The sequence below is a fragment of the Mauremys reevesii genome, linkage group 4 (genome assembly GCF_016161935.1).
Source record: "Mauremys reevesii isolate NIE-2019 linkage group 4, ASM1616193v1, whole genome shotgun sequence".
In the NCBI taxonomy this organism is placed as follows: Eukaryota; Metazoa; Chordata; order Testudines; family Geoemydidae; genus Mauremys; species Mauremys reevesii.
The window spans coordinates 104,550,785-104,568,743 of NC_052626.1; the positions used below are offsets into that span (position 1 = coordinate 104,550,785).

The window sequence follows — 17,959 nt, forward strand, 5'->3', positions numbered from 1 at the left end:
CTTTTATTTTTTTAAATCAAATAATCAAGCAGCCCAGCATCTGTTTAAAAAGTAAACTTTATCAGCAAGATACCATTACAGATCTGTGCACATCTAAGGGCATAAAGGAAACAGAACTATATAGACCAATAGAGAAGAGTTAGGTCTTGGAAAACTGTCATCCACAAGAATAGAAAGAATATTTGTTGAGTGGCAGGTCTAAATCATTGTCTTTCCTTTCCTCATTGTCTTTACTGGATGAGAGATTTCCATCCTAATCTCTCATTCACAAAACGATTTAAGATTTAAAAAGACTGCCCTCCCTTTAACTAATCCCAACTTCGGAATCCTCAACATGATCACTACATAAAAGATGCGTTTAAAAATGTCTGTGTGGTGTATTTAATTTGCCACCTCTTAAGGACAGGGACTGTCACAGACTGTGTGTATGTAGAGTAGCTAGCACGAGGGTGCCTGATCTCAGCGAGGGCCTCTAGCTTTTACTGTAATACAGATCATAATAAGGTAAAAATCAGAATGGCATTGATTGATTGATTTCATTTTAAATGCTTTCTTGTGATGAAAATAGAAACACAGACACATAAAAATGAGCATATGTGGGAAATACCAGAACAGATCAATGGTCCATTTTGGCTAGTGTCCTGTCATCCAAGGCTGGATGCTTTAGAGAAAGATGTGAGTGGCCCTCGGTGCACTTAGCTGTGCTATACTATATCATGAGGGGAAGATGTTTTCCTGATTCCCCCATTAGACCTCCCACTTGCAGCTTCCCGACTCACATGGCGAGCATGCCTTCCTTTGCAAATGTTCTCATATTAAAAACAAATGAAATAAACCAATCTTACTTCGCCCAAGCTGGTGACCATTCTCAGGTTCGTTTGCACAATGTACTGGCACCAGATTCAAAGTCAGTAGGACTTTTACCATTGATTTCTAGTGGCTTTGAACCCGGCCATGAGAGAATAGGAGCTTGTGGTTAATGACCTACAAGGGCTAAGATTTTCAAATGTGATTAGTGGTTTGTGGGTGTCTCGGTTGACACCATGAAGGAACTAGATTTTCAGAGAGCAGCTGCTCAACAATTTCTGGAAAATCAAGCCTCCTTTCAAGTGTCTCAGGCTGGGTACCCAGAATTTGAGGAATCCAAAATCACTGGTCATCTTGGCCTATTGCTCCAAGGGAGAATCTTATTGTTATTTATCATTTGTATAATAACCATGTTTTGAGGCTCCAGCTGAGAGCAGGGCACAGAATCATAGAATATCAGGGTTGGAAGAGACCTCAGGAGGTCATCTAGTCCAACCCCCTGCTCAAAGCAGGACCAACACTAACTAAATCATCCCAGCCAGGGCTTTGTCAAGCTGGGCCTTAAAAACCTCTAAGGATGGAGATTCTACCACCTCCGTAGGCAACCCATTTCTGTGCTTCACCACCCTCCCAGTGAAATAGTTTTTGCCTAATATCCAACCTAGACCTCCCCCACTGCAACTTGAGACCATTGCTCCTTGTTCTGTCATCTGCCACGTGCCACCACTGAGAACAGCTGAGCTCCATCCTCTTTGGAATCCCCCTTCAGGTAGTTGAAGGCTGCTATCAAATTCCCCCTCACTCTTCTCTGCTGCAGACTGAATAAGCCCAGTTCCCTCAGCCTCTCCTCATAAGTCATGTGCTCCAGCCCCCTAATCATTTTTTTTGCCCTCTGCTGGACTCTCTCCAATTGTCCACATCCTTTCTTTAGTGGGGGGAGGGGCAAAATTGGGCGCAATACTCCAGGTGTGGCCTCACTAGTGCCGAATAGAGGGGAATAATCACTTCCCTCAATCTTCTGGCAACGCTCCTAGTAATGCAGCCCAATCTGCCGTTAGCCTTCTTGGCAACAAGGGTACACTATTGACTCATATCCAGCTTCTCGTCCACTGTAATCCACAGGTCCTTTTCTGCAGAACTGCTACTTAGCCAGTCAGTCCTCATCCTGTAGCAGTGTATGGGATTCTTCCATTCTAAGTGCAGGACTCTGCACTTGTCCTTGTTGAACCTCATCAGATTTATTTTGACCCAATCTTCCAATTTGTCTAGGTCACTCTGGACCCTATCCCTACCCTCCAGTGTATCTACCTCTCCCCCCAGCTTAGTGTCATCCACAAACTTGCTGAGGGTGCAATCCATCCCACATCTAGATCATTAATGAAGATGTTGAACAAAACCGGCCCCAGGACCGACCCTTGGGGCACTCCCCTTGATACGGCTGCCAACTAGACATCAAGCCGTTGATCACTACCTGTTGAGCCCAACGATCTAGCCAGCCACATAGTAAGAGCCAATCCCTGTCCCAAGAGCTTACCTCTGTGGGTTTTCTGTGGGATGTGGCTTTCTGCACAATCTACCTTAGTCCTGGGCATGCAGAGCCAATGTTTTATAAACCAACCCACCTCCTAAGACTTCTGGGGTAGCTGATGTATGAAAAATATGCAGGTAAATTGCCCACATTATCATAGGTTTATAAAACATTCAGTCTAAATACATTAAAATCTATTACAGCTCTGACAGCTGTTTATTTTAATTTGCCACAGAGTATCAGCATTATTGTCTGAAAGGCAACAAGGACTCGGCACATGAAGCAAACCTCAGGACTCAAAAACCAAACTGCAAAGTCAACCTTGCTCATTAGTCTAGAGAGCTCTAAATTTAGGATCAGCCCTCATTGCATATTTCAAGTGTCTTCTTATTAAGGTTCATTCACAACTGTTTCACATGCTGCAGTTTTTCCTCTTACCAAAAAAACCATGGGGTTTGCTCTTTTTAGTGTAGATGGAGATCAGATCTCATTTTCCTCTTTTTCTATATTTGGAATGATTTGATTCCCTTTACCCCTGTGCAGAGCATCCCAAACAGCAATCAGAAGGGGCCATGAAAGACTACAAAAACTTGTATTCCTGCTCTCCAAAAGACTTGTGGGATCATCATGCTTTGCTGTGATTGGATCTGGGTTTGAGAATGGACACCATCAGGTCCCTTGCGCCTCTTACTAAGTGTTAGATTGTGTCTATAGTCACCCATAAGCAAGGGATGGTGCATAAGCTGCATCACCCCACCCATCCCATACTGTAAAGTCACAATTCCTCTCCTGCGTTCTCCTTGCTTTGGGCAGCTAAAAGCAACAGCACATTACTACACCCCCTTTACTGTACTTAGCTATTCTGAGCAGTGGGGGGGGGGGTGTAGCAAAGTTTCTGCCTATTCCTCACCTCTTCCTGTGCACCCCCTCCAGGAAGGAAGGAGGGGAGTACTTACTCCTGCTCAACCAGACCTAAGGTCCACCTAGCCCCAGGCTAGGGCCAAACAGGGTTTTTTACCACCCACACAGCACACAGTCCAAGTCACGCTCTATCCCTGAAGGAGAAAAAAGGCATGGTGCAGAGATGCTCTGCACTTCTTAAGGCACAGCTGCCTGCATGAAACAGAGCTCTGTACATTCAGTGGTTTCAGAGGTGCATGTAAATACTCTCCTCTCTGTAGGCCAGTGACCCTTTGCTTTTCAAGTTCTAATGAACTCAGAATCTCACCCTGAGACTCAGTCAGAGACACACAGTTTCCCCTGGCTGCATGTTATAAATAACCAGGGGACACCATGAATTTGGCTGATTTTGATGCAAAACCAGAAAAATAAAACTTGTCTCTAAACCATAGCAAACCTCTCAACAAACTGGGTATGAGTGTCATGAGTGTGATGAAACCCAGGGCCAGGCAGGTGTGTTTTGTCAAGAGGATTCTGTCCACTTCTAGTGAGGAACCCCCTTCATTAGTCAAAAGACTGTGCAAAAACTGCTTTGCTCATCTCATAGTCAGAATAAAGACCTGAGGATGAGTAAGAGGGAGTAAGTAGCGACATTCTCAGAGGATAAAATAGGCGCCACAATAAAGGTGATGAGTCAAGTTCCTGACAAGCATCACTAATAATGGCACTACCACTAGTCAGTGCAACAGAACTAGAGTGGATAATTTAATAATAATAATAATAATAATGTTAAAAATAGACATAACACCTATTGGATCGGGCATTTTTAAAAATACAAAATGAACATACGAATTGCCACACTGGACCAATGCTCCATCTAGTGTAGTATCCTGTCACCGACAGTGGCTAGCATCAGATACTTCAGAGGCAGGTGCAAGAGACCTCTAGTGGACAGCTATGGAATAAACTGCCCTTGAGGAAATTTCTTCCTAACCTCACCAGTTGTTGCTTGGCTTATGCCCTGAAGCATGCGGGTTTATATACTTTTTCCAACTGATGTATTGCTATTGCACTGGACATTGTCTAAATAATGTTTTTATAGACAGAGTGTCATCTGGATATTTACAGCCCTTCTGACTGATATGAATCATATACAGAGAAGGCAGTGGTCCCACACAGTATTTTCAAGAGATGGGAATCTTCCCATTTTCCCCTTCATCCCTCCACCTCTTGCTTCTCCTTCTTCAAAGGCCCAGAACTAAGCTGACCAATATGTCTGGCTGAAGAAGTCTGGGTGCCTATCTCCCTCTGAAACCTGTCTGTGTTGCGATGGGAATTGTCCTACCAGGGTTGCTAGAGAATAATGTGAAATGTTCCTTCCCTTTAACCCATGAGGCTTAGCCTGTCCTAGTCAAAACAGATGATGGATGATTGATCAATTGATCCCTTGCTTGGGACTCAGAAAAGTCAGCTCCAGTGCTTGACTTCTTGAGCACTTTGGTTCACTATGTGGTCCTGAGCTGGTACTGCACAAGCCAGTCTTCCAATTTTAATGACGTTTTGCACATCCCAAGAGTCACCATACCAGCACACATATCCTCTAGCTGCACATTAGGGTTTGCCCTCAAGGGATCCATCCACTTCCGTTTTTTGTTGTTGTTGTTGTTTTTGTAACACAGAATTTGGAAATAACAAACCTATTTCCCACAGTTGACTGTACATTTTTTCACATGATGTTTCACAGCTGATCGCTTCTTTCCCTAAAGCAATCAGAGATACCTCCTGCAATCTATATTCTATTTTTTCAACATTACATAATCACTGCATCCATTAGCTCCTACGAGAGTAGTGGTCTTCGTATCCTCCAGCGAGGGCTTTGTCTATTTGTAAGCATAGTTCTTTGTTAGATCTCAGCTGAATAACATAAATTTGAACAGCCCTGTGACTAAAATACTGTGCTCACTGAAGTGAGTGGCTGTATTGATTGCCTCAATGTCAGTTCATTGCAAAGAAAGAAACAAAGAAAGATCAAGCTAACTGCTACTGGCCTGTGCTCTCCTCACAGAACAGGACCTGGCTAGAATACTAGATCATGCTTTTATATAATTCACACCTACAAGAGCAAGACTGGACTTTTTTTTCCCTTTAAGTATTACCAGCTTCTTAATAAGCACTATGTGCAAAGAAACTCCAAAGCTGTTTTCAGTCTGATAGTTCTTAATAAAGTCTCATAGCTGCAGAGATTGCTTTTCAACAAGATCCTTGCTTTTGCTCACTTTTATAGTCACGGCCCCATTCAACCAGATACTTAAAACACATAACTAACTCTAAGTACGTGAATGGTCATATTGACTTCAATATATCTTGAGATTTTAGTGGGACTATTCACCCACTTAAAATTAGGCATGAGCTTCAGTCCCTAGCTGAAGTGAGGCCTAAGTCATCAACAGAGCCATGGAAACCATTTTTCAAAACCCCAAAAGCAACTGAGTTTGAAACTGAGATGAAGTGACTAGCTCATGGTCACACAGCAGGTCAGTGGCAGAGCCAGGAATAGCGCTCCAATCACCTGAGTCCCAGTACAGTGCTGTATGCCCTGCCCTTCACTGTCTTTCTGTCTTAAAATCCACCTGTCCTGCAGGGGAAATCCTACAGAATAACAAAGTTTCTGTTTAAAAAAAAATAAAAAAGTAAAGATTTCTTGCCTGCAAGACTGGAACTACTGCAGGTTATATTAATGTTTCCAAGAGCCACTTCCAGCACTAGACAGTCACACCTGGTCATATGCTTCAAACATTCTGATGTTTTGCATAATGAGCCTGTATTAAGAGGCTTATTAGTGTTAATGCCATTGGTTTTTCATTCTCTCTCCATGCTGGGTGGAGAGATGCAGTGCCCATTAGTCATGAATACCTAGCCATGGTTCTGTTGCCTCTCACCTTTTGTTGTCCTTTCCCACTACGCAAAACATGTTCTGATGTGGGCAGCATTTTACACCTACTTTGCACTGGCATAAATGACTCAGCAAGATGCAGGGCAGTGGAGAATCAGGCTCTTTGAGAGAAAGCGCTTTTTTTTTTTTTAATCAAGAGGCCACATAAAGTGATGAACTCCCCTTAAAAGGCCCAGAGGAAAGCTCTTAAAATAGCCTCATCAGACTATTTGCATTACAATTTTGGGCCTGCTATACTCAGAGACTATGCAGGATTGTCATTTTTTCCCCCTCAAAATGTAAACATTTTGCATTATTTACATTTTAATGCAAATTTCTCTTTTAAGGTCTCCTCTCAATTCATCCGCCCATCTGCAGTTTAGGAAAATCTCAGATGTCACTTTCTTGGGTATGAAAGCATCAGCAGCAGCATCTCCAGTGTGAGCAGGAATCCTTCACGTGTGGCAAGTGTCAAAGCAGATAAAAGAGCTTTGATCACTTTCCAACGCTTTCGGTACTTGCTTTAATTATAGAAAAATTTAGCTTCCATTGCAAAACTCAAGGGCACATGACAAAATTCACACTTTTCTGCCCCACCCGGTTTAGAAACAGTGAGGAAGAATGAGGAGTACTTGTGGCACCATAGAGACTAACAAATGTATTTGAACATAAGCTTTTGTGGGCTACAGCCCACTTCATAAAGCTTATGCTCAAATAAATTTGTTAGTCTGTAAGGGGCCACAAGTATTCCAGTTCTTTTTGTGGATACAGACTAACATGGCTGCTACTCTGAAACCTAATTTAATGGTATCCAGTTTGCAAATTAATTCCAGTTCTGCGGTTTCTTGTTGGAGTCTTTTTTGAAGTTTTTTTGTTGAAGAATTGCGAAGTTTAGGTCTGTAATTGAGTGACCAGGAAGGTTGAAGTGTTCTCCAACTGGTTTTTGAATGTTATAAATCTTGACATCTGATTTGTGTCCATTTATTCTTTTGCGTAGAGACTGTCCAGTTTGGCCAGTGTACATGGAAGAGGGGCATTGCTGGCACATGATGGCATATATCACATTGGTAGATGTGCAGGTGAACAAGCCTCTGATGGTGTGGCTGATGTGATTAGGTCCTATGATGGTGTCCCTTGAACAGATATGTGGACAGAGTTGGCACCGGGGTTTGTTGCAAGGATAGGTTCCTGGGTTGGTGTTTTTGTTGTGTGGTGTGTGGTTGCTGGTGAGTATTTGCTTCAGGTTGGGGGGCTGTCTGTAAGAAGAGTTATTCTACTATAAAATGGAAAGACAAAGAAAATTAGGATCAGTAAATATCAAAAGACAAACTCACAGGATGGACGATAGGTGAGGGAATTATCAGTGAATAAAGGGCTGAGGCCTGATTTTCAAAGCAATGAGCATATGTAGATCCAATTGGCTTCAATGGGATTTATAGGGGCTCAGCATCTCTGAAAATAGGCCACCGTAGTGTTGGACATCAGATGAGAGAAGCTGTTAGCCTTTGTGGTGGGAGGGAAATGTGGGGTTCCCTTGCAGTTCCTTTGACAGGATTGAATACTGATCCATGTAATACAATACTGCATTGCATTTGAGGAGATCAGATTATGTTTACACTTTGGTAAACATAGTTTACAGATAGCACTTAATTCATGTAGAAGAACATATAGAAGAAGACAATACTGGTTCTTTCCTTCCAATTTCTGCATCAGCCACTGACTTGCCAGCTACTCCACCCTGGGCTTCTGAAAATCTGTATCGGAGCATGTGCAGGTGATAGATGCCATCGGTTGTGTATGCAGATGATTGAGTTTTCAGGCCTGATTCTCATTTGCACCAATGTCCCATTAGACCCCCCTCTGGAAATTTACAGGGGTCTGGGTAGTGTAAAGGAGCCTTAGTGTAATTGAGAACCAAACCCATCATGTTCATCTGTCCAAATGGCTGTTCTGCATACAACTCCTATCTCTTGTATGCGTATGGTGTTATGGCACAAAACGTGAACTGCAGAAGAGAAGGCTGCTTTTTAACAACAGCCCCTTAAAATGCAATCTGATTTCAAAGCAACTAACTACCAACAGGAATGAGATCATAAAGGAGTATTTCTGCAAACATTAGTTATAGGACAGCCTTGGTGTTATGGCACAAAACGTGAACTGCAGAAGAGAAGGCTGCTTTTTAACAACAGCCCCTTAAAATGCAATCTGATTTCAAAGCAACTAACTACCAACAGGAATGAGATCATAAAGGAGTATTTCTGCAAACATTAGTTATAGGACAGCCTTGCTGGTAATGCTATAAGGCAGTAACTATTACAATGTACAGTGGTAACCAGTGGCGGAGTGGGGCGGGTTGATCATCATGTTATCCCTACAGGACTTTTTATGAGCCTTTGTGAAGACCCAAAACAGTGAGACCCCAATTCAAATTCAGCAAATCACTTAAGGTTGTGCTTAACTTTAAGCAAGTGCGTAAATCCATCCACATTAAAGTGTGTTATGTTTTGCCGAACAAGGATGGACTAAAGCACATGCTTAACTTACAGCACATGCTTGAGAGCTCTGCTGAATGATGGGCTGAGAACTGTTGGCTCTATCAGGAAGCAATGACATGCATTTGCAGGAATGAATAGTGGGAGACATTACTGGTGTCACGTTATCTCCCAACAACATTGCTAGTGTGTGTCACTGCAGTGGCTTTAAAGGTCCTGTCACATTTGGTTGTTTCTTCTCTTTAATACAACAAACCATCACTTCTAATGATTCTCGCTGTGCAAGGAGGTCATGCTGAAGGTTGTCCTATGCAGCAAACACTGGCTCATGGGAGTTACTCAAGCACGTTAAGAAGTGTACTGCATTTTAAGTCTGTTTGAAGGGCCTCCTTCATGAATCCGTTAAAAAGCATAATGGCTTTATTTTAATAAAATCAGATGGTGTGCTGTTCCCTTCTCTGCTTTAGAAACAAGTGCTTCTGCTTCCAGCATTACCGATGTGTCAGCATTCCTTTCAGAAGCTCTTACTCTCACGGGTCTATAACTCAGGGGTAAAAATTTGCTCCAGGCTGAGATTTAGCAGACAGGATCTGAGCCCAGGGTAAATATTTTCCCGATTTCTTTATGAAAGGTGGAGGGAAGGGGGAATGTTTGTTGTTTTAATCCTACCCAGGCCTATGAGATGTTCAATTATATTTATACATGTGAGTGTTGCAAATACTGCACTGCAAATCTCAGCTTTTGTGCCCTTAGAAGAGTCTATGGTTTATTTTCCAGGGAGGATTCTGATGCTAGGTAAAGCCAGCAAAGCAAACTCCAAAGTATATGCAGTGCTTTTGCCTCTTTATCTAGGATCTCAGAGCACTTTGCAAAACTCAAAACTTTCCTTGCAGGCAAGTAACTCATTACCGTAACCATTTTACAGATGGGCAAACTGAGGCACAGAGAACTTACCTTAGCCAAAGTCACACCAATTTATAGCAGAGGCTGGAATGGACATTGACAAGTCCTGAATCCCAGTTCTTTTCTTTAACCTTTAGATCACTCTTCTTCCCGACAGCAAACTACAGTCCTGGCAGCTACATTCAGCTGTTAAGATGGTTTCTTAAATCACTCCTTACACAAGACCTTTTCTGTGAGGGGAGTGGAAGCAATCAGTAACAATCACTGAACCACAGAAGGCTACTTTCAGTTCTTCTAGTCTTAACGGGAATATTACAAGAAAATGGGGGCGAGATATAAGAACATAAGAACATAAGAATGGCTGTACTGGGTCAGACCAAAGGTCCATCTAGCCCAGTATCCTGACTTCCAACAGTGGCCAATGCCAGATGGCCCAGAGAGAGTGAACCCAACAGGCAATGATCAAGTGATCTCTCTCCTGCCACCCATCTCCACCCTCTGACAAACAGAGGATAGGGACACCATTCCTTACCCATCCTGGCTAATATCCATTAACGGACTTAACCTCCATGAATTTATCCAGTTCTCTTTTAAACACTGTTATAGTCCTAGCCTTCACAACCTCCTCAGGCAAGGAGTTCCACAAGTTGATTGTGCACTGTGTGAAGGAGAACTTCCTTTTATTTGTTTTAAACCTGCTGCCCATTAATTTCATTTGGTGGCCCCTACTTCTTGTATTATGGGAACAAGTAAATAACTTTTCCTTATGCACTTTCTCTACATCACTCATGATTTTATATACCTCTATCATATCCCCCCTTAGTCTCCTCTTTTCCAAGCTGAAAAGTCCTAGCCTCTTTAATCTCTCCTCATATGGAAGCCGTTCCAACCCCCTAATCATTTTAGTTGCCCTTCTCTGAACCTTTTCTAATGCCACTATATCTTTTTTGAGATGAGGCGACCACATCTGTATGCAGTATTCAAGATGTGGGCGTACCATGGATTTATATAAGGGCAATAAGATACTCTCAGTCTTATTTTCTATACCCTTTTTAATGATTCCTAACATCCTGTTTGCTTTTTTGACCACTGCTGCACACAGTGTGGACATCTTCAGCAAACTATCCACGATGACTCCAAGATCTTTTTCCTGATTCGTTGTAGCTAAATTAGCCCCCATCATATTGTATGTATAGTTGGCGTTATTTCTTCCAATGTGCATTACTTTACATTTATCCACATTAAATTTCATTTGCCATTTTGTTGCCCAATCACTTAGTTTTGTGAGATCTTTTTGAAGTTCTTCACAGTCTGCTTTGGTCTTAACTATCTTGAGCAGTTTAGTATCATCTGCAAACTTTGCCACCTCACTTTTTACCCCTTTCTCCAGATCATTTATGAATAAGTTGAATAGGATTGGTCCTAGGACTGACCCTTGGGGGACACCACTAGTTACCCCTCTCCATTCTGAGAATTTACCATTTATTCCTACCCTTTGTTCCCTGTCTTTTAACCAGTTCTCAATCCATGAAAGGACCTTCCCTCTTATCCCATTACAACTTAATTTACATAAGAGCCTTTGGTGAGGGACCTTGTCAAAGGCTTTCGGGAAATCTAAGTACACTATGTCCACTGGATCCCCCTTGTCCACGTTTGTTGACCACTTCAAAGAACTCTAATAGATTAGTAAGACATGATTTCCCTTTACAGAAACCATGTTGACTTTTGCCCAACAATTTATGTTCTTCTATGTGTCTTTACTATTGTTTCAACTAATTTGCCTGGTACTGATGTTAGACTTACCAGTCTGTAATTGCTGGAATCACCTCTAGAGCCCTTTTTAAATATCCGTGTTACATTAGCTATCTTCCAGTCATTGGGTACAGAAGTCGATTTAAAGGACAGGTTACCAACCGTAGTTAATAGTTCTGCAACTTCACATTTGAGTTCTTTCAGAACTCTTGGGTGAATGCCATCTGGTCCCGGTGACTTGTTACTGTTAAATTTATCAATCAATTCCAAAATCTCCTCTAGTGATACCTCAATCTGTGACAATTCCTCTGATTTGTCACCTACAAAAGCTGGCTCAGGTTTGGGTATCTCCCTAACATCCTCAGCCGTGAAGACTGAAGCAAAGAATCCATTTAGTTGCTCCGCAATGACTTTATCATCTTTAAGCGCTCCTTTTGTATCTCGATCGTCCAGGGGCCCCACTGGTTGTTTAGCAGGCTTCCTGCTTCTGATGTACTTAAAAAACATTTTGTTATTACCTTTTGAGTTTTTGGCTAGCCGTTCTTCAAACTCCTCTTTGGCTTTTCTTATTACATTTTTACACTTAATTAGGCAGTGTATATGTTCCTTTCTATTTATCTCACTGGGATTTGACTTCCACTTTTTAAAAGATGCCTTTTTATCTCTCACTGCTCCTTTTACGTGGTTGTTAAGCCACAGTGGCTCTTTTTTAGTTCTTTTACTGTGTTTTTTAATTTGGGGTATACATTTAAGTTGGGCCTCTGTTATGGTGTCTCTGAAAAGCGTCCATGCAGCTTGCAGGGATTTCACTTTAGTCACTGTACCTTTTAATTTCTGTTTAACTAACCCCCTCATTTTTGCATAGTTCCCCTTTCTGAAATTAAATGCCACAGTGTTGGGCTGTTGAGGTGTTCTTCCCACCACAGGGATGTTGAATGCTATTGTATTATGGTCACTATTTCTAAGCGGTCCTGTTATAGTTACCTCTTGGACCAGCTCCTGCGCTCCGCTCAGGACTAAATTGAGAGTTGCCTCTCCCCTTGTGAGTTCCCGTACCAGCTGCTCCAAGAAGCAGTCATTTAAAGTATTGAGAAATGTTGTCTCTGCATTTCATCCTGAGGTGACATGTTCCCAGTCAATATGGAGATAATTGAAATCCCCTACTATTATTGAGTTCTTAATTTTGATAGCCTCTCGCATTTCATCATCACTATCACTGTTCTGGTCAGGTGGTCGATAATAGATCCCTAATGTTATATTCTTATTAGAGCATGAAATTACTATCCATAGAGATTCTATGGAACATGTGGATTCACTTAAGATTTTTACTTCATTTGAGTCTACATTTTCTTTCATATATATTGCCATGCCCCCACCCCACCCCACCCCCCCGAACAACCCATTCTGTCCTTCCGATATATTTTGTACACCCTGGAATGATTTTGTCCCATTGGTTGTCCTCGGTTCACCAGGTTTCTGTGATGCCTATTATATCAATATCCTCCTTTATCACGAGGCACTCTAGTTCACCCATCTTATTATTTAGACTTCTAGCATTTATATACAAGCAATTAAAAAAATTGTCACGGTTTATTTGTCTGCCCTTTTCTGATGTGTCCGATTCTTTTTTATGTGAATGTTTCTCGTCTGATCTGGCCCCTAGATTATCCTCTTCCATCGTCTGCTCCTGACTAAAACTAGAGAATCTCGATCAATAGACTCTCCTCTAAGAGAAGTCTCTGTCCATCCATGTGCTCCTCTGCAGCAGTCGGCTTTCCCCCATCTCTTAGTGTAAAAACTGCTCTGAAACCTTTTTAATGTTAAGTGCCAGCAGTCTGGATCCACTTTGGTTTAGGTGGAGCCCATCCTTCCTGTAGAGGCTCCCCCCATCCCAAAAGTTTCCCCAGTTCCTAATGAATCGAAACCCCTCCTCTCTACACCATCGTCTCATCCACGCATTGAGACTCTGAAGCTCTGCTTGCCTACCTGGCCCTGTGCGTGGAACTGGGAACATTTCTGAGAATGCCACTATAGAGGTCCTGGATTTCAGTCTCTTCCCTAGCAGCCTAAATTTGGCCTCCAGGACGTCTCTCCTACCCTTCCCTATGTCATTGGTACCTATATGTACCACAACCACCGGCTCCTCCCCAGCACTACACATAAGTCTGTCCAGATGCCTCAAGAGTTCTGCATCCTTCACACCAGGCAGGCAAGTCACCATACGGTTCTCCCAGTCATCACAAACCCAGCTATCTATGGTTCTAATGATTGGATCTGCCATTATTAACACCTGCCTTTTCCTAGTGACTGGAGTTCCCTCCCCCGGAGAGGTAACCTCAGTGCCAGAGGATACCCCAACACCATCTGGAAGGAGGGTCCCAACTATGGGAAGGTTTCCCTCTGCTCCCGTTGACTGCTCTACTTTCCTGGACCTTTCATCCTCCTCAACAGCACAGGGGCTGTCTGAGCAGAGGTGGGACAATCCTACAGTGTCCCGGAAAGCCTCATCAACATACCTCCCTTAGCTCGTCCAGTTCCACCACCCTGGCCTTCAAAGCCCGTACGCGGTCTCTGAGGGTCAGGAGCTCCTTGCACCGAATGCACACATATGCCACCTGCCCACAGGGCAGGTAATCATACACGCTGCACTCAGCGCAATAAACAAGGTAGCCCCCACTCTGCTGCTGGGCTTCTGCCTGCATTCTCGCTTACAGCTACCTATTTAATGAAAGGGTATTGTTTAAATCAAGAAGTTTAGAATATAATTTAGTTTACAGGTTTTAAAGAACATCAAGTGAACCTTGCCCCCTTCCCACTCCGCTTCCAAACTCCCTTGCGAAACTCCCTGTTAGCAGCCCTGTTCACAAAGCTTCCTGGTCACTTGCTCACTGCTTTATAAAGCCCTGGCCTTCTTGATAGCCCCACCCACTGACTAAGGCTCAGCCAAATAACCGAGGCTTCTAGCTTTCAAACCTTACTTTGAAGCTCACAGCTTCCAACTGCCAGCCACAGCACATGGTCCTTCAAACAAACAGATGGACAAACACAAGCTCAGCACACAGCAAGTAACCCCCAAATACAAACACACACTACAGACAGCCACTTACCCCAAGGGTCCTGTATTTGCTCCTCCTTCACCTGGAGAATTCCCTTGCAAAACTCCCTGTTAGCAGCCCTGGTTGTGCGAGGCGGGCGTGGCCTCCTGATTCTAGGACATCTGGGTTCTAGTCCTAGCTCTGCCACAGAGTTCCTGTGTGACCTTTGGCAAGTTACTCTGTGCCTTGGTTCCCTAACTGTAAAATGGGGCTAATCTGTTTGTTTAGATTGTAAAGTCTTTGTCATGTGTGTGTCTGTGCACCAAGCACAAAGGGGGCCTCTCAGTGCCACCATAATACAACTAATGATAGTTTGAGAAAGAAGGGGCTGGACCATCCTTTGTTTCAGCACCAGCACTAATGTCAGTGACTCTGGGCTGGACTCTGATCTCGTCTACAGCAGAATCAGATCCCCTGTTTTTGGAGTGCAGAAAATCCCCACACAAGCTAGCTTGGCTCCTACTCCTCTGCAAACAGTTCAGTTTGCTAGCTATACCAAGAAGTACACTGAGACAAGTCAAATATTTGCTTTTCACTTTGTTTACTAACCATGAAGGTCAAGTGTAATTTTGTACTAGCTACACACTAAGAATACACAGTAGTTGATTGTAGGAGAGCCTTGTAGCATGAGACAGATACTATTTTTAATAGGTATATTCCTTTGGCAGCTATTTCTTTTAGCTGACCCTGTGGTATTGGCTAGGTATCCGATAAACAAAACAAACCAACCCCGTTGACCTCCTAGTTTGGTTACATTGCTTGATAAAAGTAATACAAGGACATTACATTTTCTTTGGATAGCTCTTAACTTGATAGAGTTGCCTATGTCCTTTAGGGCACAATTGAAAGTATCCTGTGTGTCTTGCTTAGTCAAGGGGTCACTATATGTAGACACCTTTAACTTGAGGAACACAGATCTCCAGAGTGAAGATCAAAGAGATGCTTCCATTACTGACATACAGGGAACATAGTAGATGCATACAGATTCTTGGGGTGGGGAAAGGGTGCTTTGTTTTGATTTATTTAATTGCTAAATCAAAATGCCTTCTGGGGATTAGGCAGAGAAAGTGGAGTTATTGAGAGTTGTATATTCTGGGTTTCATCCTCTACTCAATCACACTAGCATAAATCAGGAGTGAGTCCAGTGATAATCTGAGGTAAGTGAGACCAAAAGTGGATCAAACAAATATTCAGACTCTCCTGTGGCCTTGGGAGAATGTTCCCACCTTCACTGTGACATGATGAAATGAGAAATAATGTAGCAGCTTGGAAAAAATCTGGTTTTCGAATGCATGCTCACATTCTGATGGGAAACAAGGTAATGGACCAGATCCTTAGCCAATGTAACTGGACGCCACTCCCCTGAAGCCAATGAAACTGCGCCAATTCATACCAGCTGAGGATCTGGCCCTATATTTCTCTCTCTTTCTGGGAAAGGTTTGGAAAAGATGGCCGAGGGGTTTAATGGTGAAGAATCTTACAATAGTAGGTGTTAGCGTGACTTGTGGCCAGTCCTCTGCATGTTTTGCTGGCTCTGGTGAGGCCATGACTTTTCAGCACAAACCAATGGAACTTTGCTGCCCATCATTCTGTAATATCAGATACTGCCCTGTACTGGGAACCTGCAGAAGCCACCATTAATGTCAACATTTAGCAGCAGCTACCACACAGTGAGATCTGGAATGCTACAATTGCTCCTTAAACTTAGAATGGGAAATAACTGTTACACCTCACACAAAAGACAGAGGTAACTGTTAATAAATGTTGACTTTTTTATGGCAGCCACTGTACATCTTGCACTTTAGAGCAAGTGGATTCTGAGACCTAGTGGGTCTTTTCCATCAGTAACTTCAGCAGGCACTGAGACACAATTCAGGAAGGCATCCCTATTTGGAGCAGCATTTAAGCATGTGCTTAACTTTAAGTTCCATTGAAGTCCATGAGACTTAAGCACATGCTTAAATGTAAGCATATGCTTAAGTGCTTTAAGGAATCAGAGCCAGAGTCTGTGATTGTCTTTGCAGCTGAAGCGTGATGCCTTAAATCCACAGGCAGAAGGCACTACAGCTGTTAACATCTCCAGTTGTAATAATCCAACAGTTTTCTGTGTGTGTTTCAGAAACAAATCCCTTGTACTTTATCTACCGTTTAACATTTCTCTTGTGACTTTCCTTCAACAGTACGTGGCATTCGCCTCCCTCTTCTTCATTCTGGTCTCCATCACCACCTTCTGCCTCGAGACCCATGAGAGATTTAATCCCATCGTGAACAAAACAGAGACTGAATTCATTGGCAATGACACCCACGTGCGATACTACAGGGAAGCGGAGACCGAGGCCTTTCTGACCTACATCGAAGGCGTCTGTGTGGTCTGGTTTACATTTGAGTTCCTGATGAGAATCACTTTCTGCCCAAACAAGGTGGAATTTATCAAAAACTCTTTGAACATCATTGACTTTGTGGCCATTCTGCCTTTCTATTTGGAGGTTGGACTCAGTGGCCTGTCTTCCAAAGCTGCTAAGGATGTCCTGGGCTTCCTACGAGTAGTCCGGTTTGTGCGAATTCTGCGAATTTTCAAGCTGACCCGCCACTTTGTGGGGCTGCGGGTCCTGGGACATACTCTCCGTGCCAGCACAAATGAATTCTTGCTGCTCATCATATTCTTGGCATTGGGCGTCTTAATCTTTGCCACGATGATCTACTATGCTGAGAGAATAGGTGCTAAACCCAATGATCCTAGTGCCAGTGAACATACACACTTTAAAAATATCCCCATCGGCTTTTGGTGGGCTGTTGTCACCATGACTACCCTGGGCTATGGAGACATGTATCCTCAGACTTGGTCAGGCATGCTGGTGGGGGCTCTCTGTGCTCTTGCAGGCGTGCTGACCATTGCCATGCCTGTCCCCGTCATTGTGAACAATTTCGGAATGTATTACTCCTTAGCTATGGCTAAGCAGAAGCTACCAAAGAAAAAAAAGAAGCATATCCCGAGGCCACCCCAGCTGGGATCCCCCAATTATTGTAAATCTGTCGTAAACTCTCCACACCACAGTACTCAGAGCGACACATGCCCACTGGCCCAAGAAGAAATTTTAGAAATTAACAGAGCAGGTAGGAAACCTCTTAGAGGAATGTCCATCTGACCTTTAACCTCCATACCTTGTAGAGATTTAAGATTCAGTCAGACTGCTTTCTTAGAGCAATGGGTAGCACATTTATCCATTATAGTCCCACCACCACACATTGAATATCATGTGTGAAGTCTAGGTTGCGGGGACAAATGGCGCAGGGGAGGCTGCTCAGCAAAATTAAGGATGAGATCATACGCCAGGAGCCTTAACTTTGGTCCTGGTCAAGGGAATACATGGTTCAAGATATTTCTGAAGAGCAATTACATCTAGTGGAAGAAAATTTTAGCATTCTATAGCCATGTTGCTGGACTCTATAGTGCATCACGGAGGCACCTGAGAGCGGAATGCTTCCTAGCAGAGCAGGAGCTGAGTACGCAGCTCTTACAGAGATTTCTGACACAACGAGGTCAGAATTT

At 43.1% G+C, this 17,959-nt stretch overlaps 1 protein-coding gene across 3 annotated transcripts in view; it reads left to right on the top strand.

Annotated features, from left to right (window-relative positions):
• Nucleotides 1-17,959, top strand: part of KCNC1 (potassium voltage-gated channel subfamily C member 1) — a 195,486-nt gene that overhangs the window by 112,229 nt on the left and 65,298 nt on the right. For all 3 annotated transcript variants that reach the window (XM_039536442.1, XM_039536445.1, XM_039536443.1), the window contains exon 2: nucleotides 16,590-17,523. In XM_039536442.1, coding sequence (XP_039392376.1) covers nucleotides 16,590-17,523 — 934 coding nt within the window. The remainder of the gene's footprint in view (nucleotides 1-16,589; nucleotides 17,524-17,959) is intronic.